Below are 13,762 nucleotides of genomic sequence, written 5' to 3'. Positions count from 1 at the left end.
CACTACTCCAAGGCATTCGATAAGTTAAGGAAATGTAACATTTTAGCTTTCAGGAATAGTCAGTTTTATAGATAAATACTACATAATATCATTAGCAAAATCTAAGTGGAATACCCATGAGAATTAGCTTATGAATCTGGGCTCTTAGCAGAGAGTAGCTTGGGGAAAAGTCCCCATGGAACCTAGTGAGAAGCCTCACTGGCTATCAGGAGTAGCAAGTAGGGAATGTCCACAGACGGATGGGGTGCTGGAAGACAGGCCGTGGACACAGCATGAAGACAAGCGGCACGGCCAGATGAGGAGAAGAAAAGGAAAGAACAGATGGTAACGCTTATATCCCCGGTGTTGGTTAGCTGGCTTGCACAGAGTCTCCCTTGGGAGAAGATCTGAAACGAACGATTTTGTGAGTGGCTGAGGGTTATCAGGAGGGAGGAAACATGGTGCTACCATGGCCTAACAGGCTGGTGCGGGCTCTTCATTTTCTAAGGGTACCCGAAGAGGCTGAAGCCTGGCTCAGTTTAACATATCCTTCTTCTCATAATCAGAAGGGAGTTGCAAGGTGCAAACAGCAAGAGAATCCTCTGGAAGTCCAGCTCTGCAAGATGACTAATCAGTGAGATAATGTAAGTAAAAGGCAGACCAAAAAAACAGAATCTAAAGATTCTGACCATAAGTGCTATGCTCAGAAAGGTTTTGCTTTCTTCTAACCATTCTTCCCAGGAAATTTAGCACTTTGCTGAGGTTAGACTTAAGAGGTTGCCAGAAGAGGACCTCAACCTATGTTTTTGTTGAGCCACTATTGGTCTGGACAAGTCGGCTGAAGCCCAGCAGTTACGTTAAGAACTCCAGAATATAGGTCAAGATCTGCTTTATAAAAAGCTGAACTGTTACTGGATGAAGACTTTGTGTCTCTGAAGGGAAATTTTAGTCTCTGCCTTACCTATCTCAGTGGGTTTTTTGTGTTTTTTTTTTAACTGAACCAGCCTTACTTTGGGAACTGACCTTAGTATCGAAGTATTAATCTTGGAAAGAAAATTTGCCCAATCTTCCTAGTTTACAAATGAACTAACCTCAATTATACTATTTTTTCCTGAGCTTCATCTGTCATTTCAAAACATAGAAGGTAATTAAAAGGTAATTAGAAGAATTAAAAAGGACGTGACTAACACACACACACACACATCCCTGAAAAGAACACAGTTTAAGCTTTAGATCCAATGTGGAATGAACAGGTCCTCTGAAGTGAGAGCAACGTCCAGACAGCAGGCTACCAGTTGGCTCCAGAGGGCCACCTCTGTTCTAGGGCACATGCAACAGAGCTTATGGACACATACTGGCCCCACCATCCAAAAGAAATACCTCTCTTGTTATAGATATCTTACTGTTATTGAATCCAATTGAAGACTGCATTCACTTTTGTGGCAATGAAATGTGGGAATCTTTGAGGAGAGTTTGACAGTACTGACTGAGCAAATTTTATTTTATTTTATTTTATTTTTTTAAACTTTGGGTTTATATATTTATTTATATATTTATGGCTGTGTTGGGTCTTCGTTTCTGTGCGAGGGCTTTCTCTAGTTGAGGCAAGTGGGGGCCACTCTTCATCGCGGTGCGCGGGCCTCTCTTTATCGCGGCTTCTCTTGTTACGGAGCACAGGCTCCAGACGTGCAGGCTCAGTAATTGTGGCTCACAGGCCTAGTTGCTCCGCGGCATGTGGGATCTTCCCAGACCAGGGCTTGAACCCGTGTCCCCTGCATTGGCAGGCAGATTCTCAACCATTGCGCCACCAGAGAAGCCCCTGAGCAAGTTTTAAATTCACATAACCAAAGACCCAGTGATTCTACATCTGGAAATCTGTCCTAGAAATCTGTATGTATATATAGTGTATAAGGACAGTCATTAAAGTACTATTTTTGATGTACATTTATGTCTGAGATGCACTGAGTAAAAAAAAAGCAAGTTGCAACAACAATATTTATGTCAATTATATTTTAAAAAAAAAAACCTTTGTGTCCCTGTATAAACATTACATACACACTGAAAATGTTCTGAAGACACTAAACTATTAACAGTGATTATTCCTAGGAATGAAACTGAGGGTAGAAGACACTTTTTAATTTATTCATTTCTTTATTATTTGAAAAATTTTTCATCACACCTATTTTTGTAATCACAAAACAAAATACTAAAATTACCCAAGTTATATGCTTCAGATAACTTGATTTTCTTCTCTCCCTTTTCTATTTCCAAGGACTATAGATAAAGCCCCAATAGCTAAACTGGATAGTGTAAATTACTCATGTAAATAGGGCGCTAATCAATCTGTTCACTTTCTTTCAAGACTCCGATCTGGCTCGGCTGCCTGTGGCCCTGATCTGAAGACATTCCCACCCCCACTGCATTCAAACCCTGCCTTCCTCTCCCCCTTCATTCCTACACTGTGTATGTATAAAGCAGCCGAATCCAAGTGGAACCGGAACATAACAGCACTCTTCTACACCAAGACCCCAAACACACACACACAGCTGCAAGTGCAGCTGAAGTTCACACAGAGCTCTTCTCCCAACTTCATTTGCATAGAACAGGGAGGCGGGGTGGGAAAGAGTAAAAGAAGGTGGGGGCCTCAAAAATCCATCTACACTGCTAAGGGTCGAAATATCAGCCGAGACTTGAAGCCTCTGACTACTTGGCCTCAGAACTGAAGTACCTTTGAAAGTTTTGGTATCAGTACCCAGACATCCACTTAAGAGAAAACCAGATATACTCATTCCTTCTTACACCTCTGGAAAAACAAAACAACACAACTGCATCTTTCTGCTCCACTGGAGGCAGAAATCCAAAGGGGGACACGGCACCACTGCTGTGACTGTCATTCTGTCCTTGTAAAGTGCTTGCTGCCTGAGGCCCTATGACTTTTTTTGAATCAGAAGTAAACCTGCTCAGTCCTAAGTACAGCTTTCTTAATCTCAAATAAAACTACCCACAATGTCACGGTGCATGTCTAATAACAGTTTCAATTATATGACAGGCAGTACAGAGATGAATTACTACAAATACGCAGAAAACAAAGTTAAATACAATTCTCCTGGGGCAGTATAAAATTAACTTTTTGTTCTTTTTTCCTTAATTTATCACAGAGTACCACAAACTTTTCTAACCCTACACCCTGTGTGTGAGGACGTCCCATTAGTAATACCTTTAAATCCATCCAGAACTTGACCGTTTCTCCTCACTTCCACGGCCCACCACCACCTCACGTGGACTTCCCAACAGCCTCCTCACCAGTCTCCCCTTTTCTAAACTTGTCACTTTATATTCTCTACAGACAGCAGAGAGACTGATCGTCACTTAACTGTAAGGAAGATGATGCCAGTTTTCTGCATGTATTCCACATTTTTATGGAATAAATAAAATAAGCCCTGCAATTATTCCACATGTTAATCACAGTAAAATGAAAGGCCTCTGGATGGTTTACAGGGACTTCTGTGATTAGGGCACCATTATCTCTGCCTTCACCATCTTACCTCTCCCTACTCATTCATGCCCCAGCCCACCCCACCTACTCCTTAGTTCCCAAACATGTCAGTCACGCTCCTGCCTCAGAGTCTCTAATGCTGGCTGTTTCTAGGGCTTAGAGACATTCGCCCAACTGTCAGTTTCTCAATAGGGCTTACACCGATGACACCACTTAGAACTGAAATCCTTCCCTTGCCCCGCCCAATCTCACCTACCCAGCCTGAAACATACAGGTATGTATACATACACAGTATATATGCATGCATACACATACAAAGCACATAACATTTAACATCCTTCATTAATTATTTAAGCTCTACCAAGGCAAAGAGTTTTGTTGGGTTCTATTCACCAGTGTATCTCCAGTACTTAATATGCCTAGAACAAAGTAGGTGCTCAATAAACATTTGCCAAACGAAAAAATGAACTTAATCCATCATCTATGACGTGAAAGCCATCAGCTCTGGGCAGGCTGACTCTTCAGTCTCCTCAGCAATCATACCTTTCTCTTCACAGTTTTGGATTTGGACCTTTTCTACAACTCAGATCAGTCCTTCCTTTACCAGGAAGCCTTCCTTGATAATCTGAGCCAATCACGGCCTCCCCTCCTCTGACTCTCCATAGCCTCACTACCTCATGGTATCTTTGTGTCAGTTTCTCATCTACCCTCTCACCTCTTTAAGGACAGGGTCCAGGTTTCTCACAGCTTTGAGTTTCCTACAATGTCTCTCTTTTCAAAGGTACACAATTTCTATACCTAGTCAAATGAGAGCATTAAGTCCAGAAGCTATAAATGAGATCAACACAGAGATTCTCACTGGTCTCTCACTGGAAAAAAAGTATTTTTTTTCCCCCCTTTAATCCAAATAAGAATGCTTTAGGTAGGACCCAGGCCTTCCAGTTCTCTTCAGTCCCCAGCATAGCCCATGTCTGACACCTGTTCTCTTGAGTGATGTGTGCCACGTGCTTGGCACGGAAGGCTGCACACTTGGGCAGACCCTCTCAGTTTCGAACCCAGGGCCAGCTTAGCATCCTCACCTCAACTGGGGTCAGTAGTCTTTATTGGGCTTCCCTGGTGGCACAGTGGTTAAGAATCTGCCTGCCAATGCAGGGAACATGGGTTTGAGCCCTGTTCCGGGAAGATCCCACATGCCGTGGAGTAACTAAGCCCGTGAGCCACAACTGCTGAGCCTGTGCTCTAGAGCCCGTGAGCCACAACTGCTGAAGCCTGCACGCCTAGAGCCCGTGCTCCGCAACAAGAGAAGCCACCACAATGAGAAGCCCGTGCACCACAACAAAGAGTAGCCCCCACTCACCGCAACTAGAGAAAGCCCGCGCACACAGCAATGAAGACCCAACGCAGCCAAAAATAAATAAATAAAAATAAACAAATTTTTAAAAAAATAGTCTTTATCATGTCAATTCCTGGACAGACTCTGTATATTCCATAACTGACTTCCTCCAATATTAGTACTTTATGAGAGGACTGTAACAAAAGCTACTGAGCTCTAATTATAGCTGTATACATAATATCTATAAAAGATATTAAATCGTTATATCCTTATTCTTAATTTCTAAATAATTAAGACTCCAGAGAACATCTGATTTTACGTCATTAGAGAAAGAAACTTCATATCTGATTCTGAAAGTGTACTAAAAGATTCTTGAAATCTATTGCTATATAAAGAAAACCAAATGTTTAATTCCAAAAAGCATACCCTGAAGCTACTGCTTACTAGGTAAAGATGAGCAGGACCTCACCTACAGTGAACTGAGGAGTGTGGTAGGCAGAGCACTAGGCAGTGGGTTAGAACGTGCCGCTCCTGGCTGACCTGACCCTTTTCCACAATTTCAACTTTCATGAGTCATAACAAAGGGTATCAAAACCTTGCATATCTCAGAGTCTCTAGGTAAAAATGCGTTAAGAATGGCTCATTTCCTTATAAATTTTGAAGTACTAGATAAAAACACAGAGCTGAACAAACACAGGTTTGAGACCCAGCTCTGTTATTTATGAACGGTGTGATCTGAGATACATGAAGTGTACCTTGTTTAAGCTCTGGACTCTTCGTCTATGAGAATGGTTAACAAAGAAATGGTCTCATGTTCCCACCCAGCATCATTGCTGGATTCTAAATGTTCTAAATAATGTTCTAAATTCTAAATGTTCTAAATAAAGCCAACAAAGACTTATAAATATTAAGGATTTAATATATAATTTTTGATTATTGGTTTGCATAAAGGGAGGCATAGAAATATTTACTGAACACTTACTCTGTGTTCTAGGCAGTGTGCCAGGCACATGCCATAGTTCTCTCATTTAATCCCCACAACAGTCCTGTGAGGAGAGGAAATCATCAGTAGGAAAATAGCCACGGCTTTGTTCGCCCACAGGGAAGGACAGGATAACTAGTGCTGGGAAGGAGAAAAATAGATTATGTCTTACTGTGCATGAAATGAATGGAAGCCATTTTAAAGTTTGCAGGATTTTTTGGTTGTTGTGATAGTGAGCCTCCAAGGTTGCCCCCAGTGATCCCGCTTCCTAATACTTAGGCCTTCCCCACTGAGCCCTGCCAACCCACAGCCCCACCCAACCCCAGAATCAAGGTTGGGCTGTGGGACTGAGAGAATATAGCAGGAGCACAGGAAAGTGACTGCCAAGTTTAGGTTATAAAAGATACGGTGGCTTCCACTTGGGGTGCTCTCTCACGTTCTTGCTCTTTTCAGTCACTTGCTCTGGGGGAAGCCACTTCATGAGGAGTACTATGGAAAGGCCCACGTGGCAAGGAACTGAAGCCTCCTGCCAATAGCCACACGAATACGGTTGGAGGGGTATCCTCCAGCCCCAGCTGAACCTTATGAAGACTGCATCCTAAACAGAGACCCTGAGCCTGATCCGCTCAGGAAAGCTGCTCTCAGATTCCTAACCCTCAGGAAATGTGTGAGATACTGTTTTCAGTCACTGCTTTGGGGTAGTTTTTTACATAGCAATAACTAATACAGGTATGCTACTGACATTCAGTGGCTAGGGCTAGGGACTGTCTTATACAATGAATTTTACTGCCCCAAATGCTGATTAAGAAAAAACAGGCCGACCACCAAAGGAATTGAGAAGATCAACCTTGTGTGGTGAAAAAGATTCAGTAGAATGTTTTCCCACATTTTCGGTTGTGCTGTTTTATTCAGAGACTATTCTGTAAAATGTTTTATGTGCTCAATTAGAATTTAAGATAAAAAAATAGATTCAAGTAAGAAAAACCCAGTGGACTCAGATTAATTTGAGATAAATAACTATTAGAAATCCAGAGCACAAGGATGTCTGCGAATCAGTGGAGAGAACTGGGAAGGGACTGAGGACTCTGCTATTGCAGGGGACAGTTCCACTAGGGGGGTTTAAAAGAGTGAGGAATCCACAAGTTCACCCTCTGAAGATAAAGCAATTTAGAGCTGAGAAAAGAGCCCCTTGACAATCTAGACATAGTTGCATTAAGTGCCCAGAGAGGGTCATGTCAATCTTCCAGGCTAACAACATCAGTTCTGCTTCATGAATGACAGCAAGGCGTCTGGTTGCCAGTGGGAACTACGCAATGATCACTTGAATTCTGCATGTGCCAATAATCCATTATGTAGCCCCCTGTTATCCCAAGTACCCTAAAAAAGGCTATCAAATGACAAAAGGGCAGCTTATTAGGGTAAGATAAACACAAACACTCACTCTTCAAAGCTCTAGCTCACCTCTAGGAAGTTTTCTCTAATACCCTCTCCTTCTCCGCATCTTCCACGTATGTTCCCTTAAGAACTGAACACACGATATTGTCATTCGTCTTCTTGACTGTCTTCCCTGTTAAACTAAAGTAAGGTCCCCTAGGGTAAACTTTCCTTTCCACTTTCCCAGCTTCTGACACTGATGCTGGCATACACCCATTCAACAGACACGTAAACAAGGGCCTATGATGTGCCAGTTGTGTCTGAACAAAGACACTTAACAAACTCTGCCCTCAAAGAGAATATACTCTGGTATGGGAAGCGGACGCATGAACTAGCATTTACAATATAGTAAGTGCTCTGTTAGGCTGCTACAGAAGCAAATGGGGAGGGCATGTCACTCACAGGTTCAGGGCTGAGGGATGCAGGAGGCTGGCAAAGAGTAGGAAAAAAGGCCTTGCTGGTGGAAGAGCAGGATGCACTCAGGTGGCAGAGGATACACACGGCCATGAGGGAAGCCTGCATGTGGCGTGCTGTGACATGGCTGGTGCACAGAGAGCAGTGGAGATGAGACTGGGGTGGCCTGTTGCTCCTGGGGCAGGAGAGGGCTGGTGATGTGAGAGGTACTTACAGGATTAGGGAAGTGGGGATGAGGTAGCATAGGGTGTGGGTAGGATAGTTACTGAAGCAGCCTCTTCCTCATGAGGCCAGAATGTAAGTGGAAGAACAGGTCTTAGGACAAAATGAAAACGGGCTATTGTGATAGTTACTGAGCTACTCATCATGAAGAATCTGCCAGAGGACTTGCTTGGATTAACCACTAAGAAAGAGTCTAACAAATGCAAATGGATCCTTAAAATTAAAACTCTTCTGGAATGGTTTAATCTTAAGGTTCTCCCATTTAGAGATACCAGTATCTGGTATGCCGATAAAAAAGTCAAAACAATCAGAAAATCAGAAAAAGTCCTAACTAAATCCTCAAATTTAGCCCACTGTTTAGAAAGGCATTAATTCCTTTCCTGGTCAACTCATTAAAAAATAAATTTCTCCAGAGAACTTCATCCCTGTCTCTCCAAAAAATCCCTTGAAATAACCAAATGTTCCCCTGATTATATGTTTCTTACTTTTTGTGGCTTCCTTCCTCATTCTTGGCCTTTTTCATAATTCTTTTTGTCCTGTTTGGGCCACGTCCTTATATCAAGTGTATGCCAGAGAAAATGCTGCTTACCAGTACTCTGCTAGGCCTGGTTCCACTTGCTCTTCCCCATACAGGAGAGGGAAGGTAACAAATAGGTAATAAAGCTAAGTCTAAGATCCGACTATTACAGAAGGGAGAATTTGATACCATCATGTATCTGGAAAGCCAAAAGGTGTAAGAAGCTGAGGTTTAGAAAATTATTTTCAGAGTTACTTTTATTTATCATCACTGGCTGATAATCCTTTTGAAAGGGCAAAGCAAACACAGAAAAAAGGTTAGACGACAGCCACGGAGACCAACAAATTACGTTACTGTCTTTTCTCTATTTCTATTTCTCGTATTTTATGAAAGGTGGTCAGAGTTTAATTGTGAAAAAGCCACTATAAAATTCCCCTTACTTACAGCTTCTTTCTCTCTGTCCATGATGGTTTCCAGTTCCTCAAAATGTCTAAGTTTGATCTCCAGTTTCTTCATTTGTGTCTCAACCAGGAGAGCTACCAGAGACTTGATCTTTCTCTCTTCCACGGCAGCCAAGTGCTAAGGGCAAAAAAATCATTCAAAGTATTTAGGTAAACGTTTGCTTAAAAAACAGTAAGAAAATGCTGAAATTGCTATTGGAAGTGGGAATTATGGAATTAAGAATGGTGCCTTAGATGCCCCCTTTGCATGTTTTCTACTATTTATTTCAATTTAAAATAACAGGGACTTCCCTGGTGGCACAGTGTTTAAGAATCCGCCTGCCAATGCAGGGACACAGGTTCGACCCCTAGTCCGGGAAGATCCCACGTGCTGTGGAGCAACTAAGCCCATGTGCCACAACTACTGAGCCCGCATGCCACAACTACAGAAGCCCTCACAACCCAGAGCCCGTGCTCTGCAACAAAGACGAGCCCCGCAATGAGAAGCCCGCGTACCGCAACGAAGAGTAGCCCCTGCTCGCTGCAACTAGAGAAAGCCCATGCACAGCAACGAAGACCCGACGCAGCCAAAAATAAACAGATAAATAAATAAATTTTTTTAAAAAATAAAAAATAAATAAAACAACAACTATCCATGCCTGAATTTCTGGTACTTACAGATATAAATCTATATATAGATATAAATCTATAAATAACAGAAATTAAGGATTAAAAGGAAACTTCTCCCATGCTAATCTACTCTCTTCAAAGAGCCCACCAAGGAGGAAAGGTTGAATCAGGGCCTTGAAAGGCAAAGAGGAGGACACCATGGCCTGGAAGGTACGTCCCCATCTACCACCCACTTACCTCCCACCCTCACTCTGTAACTCTGTCTTTCCCTCCTTATGAACTGTCCCGGAGCAGGCAAGCAGTGCTCTCCCTCAGCAACCAACACTCAGATGCAAAGCCCCTAGTGAGTGTCTACTGTGAACAGAGAGGAGGGGGTGAACAATATTCCACCCCTAGTTTGGGGATAGGGTATAAGACAGGAGGTTATTCTGGAAGAATGTACCACTCACTCCCCTGTACAGGACTGATGAGTCCTCCTCATGCTTCCTGTCAAATCAGCAGCACACAGAGGAAGATGCCACACTACTCAGAGAGGATGAGGATCCCACATTTGGCCAACGTCCTGACTACGTGCAAAGGATCAATACCACCTTCTCCAGACACCATCCAAAAGCTTATACCAACAAACTCCCAACACTATTTTGTACTATTACATCTACTGAATTTATGTGCTTATCTTGCTTCTACACAAGGTTTTGAGAAGTAACATGGAGTGGCTGACTTACTGATCTGTGTTTCTTATAGACTCTAGAAGGAGTGAACATACAGGAGGAGTTTAATACAGGCTTTTGGGAACTAAACTGGTAGAGAACACTTAAATAAGAGCCTTATTTTTCACTCTTTTATAGTTGATAAAGAAAAATATAATTTTATACCTATAGAGACCCATCTGCAGGAAGATTCAGAAGTGTAAGCAAAAGATTTTATGAAAGAATCTACAGCTATTAATGGTCATGTTTGCCTCCCTAACTACATTAAGCTGCATCAATAACACCAAAAGTTTAAATAAAGATTACATGATTCTAAGCCTGCTATCATTGATCGTGTTATGCAATTTTATATTTCTAATGAGATATAAAAAAAAAAGGTTACAAAAAAAAATTCAGACTGTCACAGACTTCTCAAAAGCAAAACTAGGTTTTTGAAAACAAAGGTAAAAATGCCTTCTAAATTGTGAGGGATAATAAATTTCAGTCTAGAATTTCAAGTACAACAACTTAAACCAATTAGGTGCAGAATAAAGACAAATTTCCAAAATCAAGGACTCAAAATCCTACACATGTTTTTGAAGGACGTGCTCCAGTTAACTTCGTGTAAACTGAGAGAAAGATAAAAGACATGAGATCCGGACATCACAGACTCAACCTAAGAAAGAAGTCCTAAGTTAACAGGGTGGCACAAACAGGCCAAAAGCAAATAGGGACAAATGAAAGAAGACTGGCAATATACTGATAACCAAAGCTGGGTGAGGGGTACAGAGTCATTACACTATTTTGTCTACTTCTGTATATATTCCAATAGTTGCATAATAAATTTTTAAAAAGGGCAGAAGGTGGGTCAATAGACGGTGCTGGGACAACTGGATATCCAGAAACAAAATGATAAATTTGGACCCCTACCTCACATAATACACAAAAATTAACTCAGTAGATCATAGATGTACATGTAAGAGCTAACACTAAAACATTCTTAGAAGAGGTGGCGCAGTGGTTAAGAATCCAGCTGCCAATGCAGGGGACACGGGTTTGAGCCCTGGTCCGGGAAGATCCCACATGCCCGTGCGCCACAATTACAGAGCCTGCACTCTAGAGCCCGTAAGCCACAACTACTGAAGTCCATGAGCCTAGAGCCCATGCTCCACAAGTGAAGCCACTGCAATGAGAAGCTCACTCACCGCAACTAGAGAAAGCCTGCATGCTGCAACGAAGACCCAACGCAGCCAAAAAATAAATAAATAAAATAAAAATAAAGATTAATATAAACCCTGATTTTCTTTATAGAATTACTTAAAACAAATCACTGCATCTTCTCATCTTCCTCCATCTTGCAATCCCTATTTATAAGAGGAGAGATAAAACAGATTTCTCTGAAAGAACTGGCCTGTTCCTATGTAGTCTCACTTTCTGAATTTTACTGACTGAACCCTAATGGACTTACTAATGTGCCATTTCTCTATCTCCTACATTTCTAGATTGCCTACATTACTAGATTCTTTTTGTTGATTTAACCTCCATGACTATTCATATTTTTACTGGTAAGAGATTCTGATCTGGAAGAAGACAAGAAATTTCCTTCATGAAACAGCATGCTTCCTGCTATTAAAGATTCTAAGAAATTCTGCTAATTTATGGATTTGGTGATATATATGTACCACCCAAGAAGTCACCAGAAGTCAAAAAGGCTTAAGAAGTAGATTCTGAAGGGAATTAAAAAGACTTCACAGGGGCTTGAAGTGATTAGACAGACAAATGTTACTAAGCATTGGACAAAAGTTGCTAATGGATCGGATCCAAATTTGTCTGTTTTAAGAAGAAAAAAAGATGGTAAAAGTGAGAGTTAACTGTTGGAATGCATTATGGGAGTAGGGTGAAATATGTCATACTACACACCCTGGTAGGTATTTTCACGCTACTTCTAATAATAACCTACCAAGAAACATGTTATCTCCATTTTATATAGAATGAAACTGCAGCTTAGAGAAGTTAAATATCTTGCCAAAGGTTGCAGTTAAATCAACTGGGAATTGAATTCAGTTCTGATGAGAGCCTAGAAGCAAAGCTGGGCAGTAAGAAAGGTGACAGAGAGAGACAGGGAGGAACTGACAGTACTGTATAAATGTTTCCTTCTTTCCTTATTTTTTTGGGGGTGGGGTCCCTAAAAATTAGAACTCAAATCATAATTAGTATAGCAGAGGTGCTAAACAAAGAAAAAAAAAGATGGACACTTTTTTAAGCTAGCTGTTGGGTTTTTAATTGTAAAATGTTTGAAAACATTTTCCTTGGAATGAAGAATTTTTATCAGATTATGTTTCTGGGTTGGTTGGGGTCACAAGACTCTAAGTCTGGAGATCTGGGTTTTGGTACTAGTTCGGCCCATAACTAGTTACACTAGTTACCTAATTTTAGGCCCATCATTCACTTTTTAAAAAAAAATTATTTATTTTATTTACTTATTTTTGGCTGCATTGGGTCTTCGTTGTCATGCGCAGGCTTTCTCTAGCTGTGGTGAGTGGGGGCTACTCTTCATTGCGGTGCACGAGCTTCTCATTGCGGTGGCTTGCCTTGTTGTGGAGTATGGGCTCTATGCGCATGGGCTTCAGTAGTTGTGGCGCACGGGCTTAGTTGCTCCGTGGCATATGGGATCTTCCCGGACCAGGGCTTGAACCCGTGTCCCCCACGTTGGCAGGCGGATTCTTAACCACTGCGCACCAGGGAAGCCCCTATCATTCATTTCTATGGATCTGTTTCTACATCAGTGAGATGAAAAAGTTCAATAAATTCTAAAATCATTGTGTGATAACACACATGAAACGTTCGTTGTTAGGGCTTTTAAGTATCTATCAGACAGTAATCCATTTATAAACAAAACCTGTATGAAAATCATTGTGCAAAAGTAGAATAAATTTATGTGTTGTGTCTATGTGTGAGAGAGAAAAAGAGTTTCATTCCAAGAAATTTTGAATAGTATATAATCCCTAATTAGATTTCACCTAATAGAGTCACTCCTCAAGGTTACATTTCCAACATTTTATTCTTTAGTTTTTTTCTTTTCCTTTACACTAAAATGTCTAGTCTAATGTCTCCACTCAGATGACTGTGAGGTTCAAGGTTAATGACTGATTTTAAGTTCCTAAGAGGCAGGGACTATTCATATCTATTTTAGGCATCAAAATAAACCTAGTATTGTAGTACAGTGTTTGGCACATAATGGGCACTCAAATACTGAATAATCGAAGTATGGCACTTTCCATCTTACAGAGTGCTTTTTTTGGGGAGCCACGCCAGTGCCATATGGCTTGCAGCAGGATCTTAGTTCCCTGAATAGGGATCGAACCCGGGCCCCCTGCAGTGGAAGCGCAGAGTCCTAACCATTGGACCGCCAGGGAATTCCCCAGAATGCTTTTTTATACATAAATTTGACTGATTCTCATCGATAATCTGGTCAGAAAGGCAGATCAGAAAGGACCGCTGATTAAAAAAACATGATGTAGGTTCAGAAAAGTTATGTTAGCTGCCTAAGAGATTAGTAAACAGCAAAGCTCGAACTAAAATTTTAAAGTCTAAATCCAAAGGATTTTAGTTATCACCCAATGTCT

At 41.4% G+C, this 13,762-nt stretch overlaps 1 protein-coding gene across 4 annotated transcripts in view; it reads right to left on the bottom strand.

The window, feature by feature from the left end:
• The window catches only part of SMARCC1 (SWI/SNF related BAF chromatin remodeling complex subunit C1), a 185,908-nt gene that overhangs the window by 26,388 nt on the left and 145,758 nt on the right, over positions 1-13,762 (bottom strand). For all 4 annotated transcript variants that reach the window (XM_068557306.1, XM_068557307.1, XM_068557308.1 and 1 more), the window contains exon 25: positions 8,822-8,956. In XM_068557306.1, the coding sequence (XP_068413407.1) occupies positions 8,822-8,956 (135 nt within the window). The remainder of the gene's footprint in view (positions 1-8,821; positions 8,957-13,762) is intronic.

The sequence above is a fragment of the Eschrichtius robustus genome, chromosome 12 (assembly GCF_028021215.1).
Source record: "Eschrichtius robustus isolate mEscRob2 chromosome 12, mEscRob2.pri, whole genome shotgun sequence".
NCBI lineage: Eukaryota > Metazoa > Chordata > Mammalia > Artiodactyla > Eschrichtiidae > Eschrichtius > Eschrichtius robustus.
This window is presented reverse-complemented; position numbering and strand designations above follow the sequence as displayed.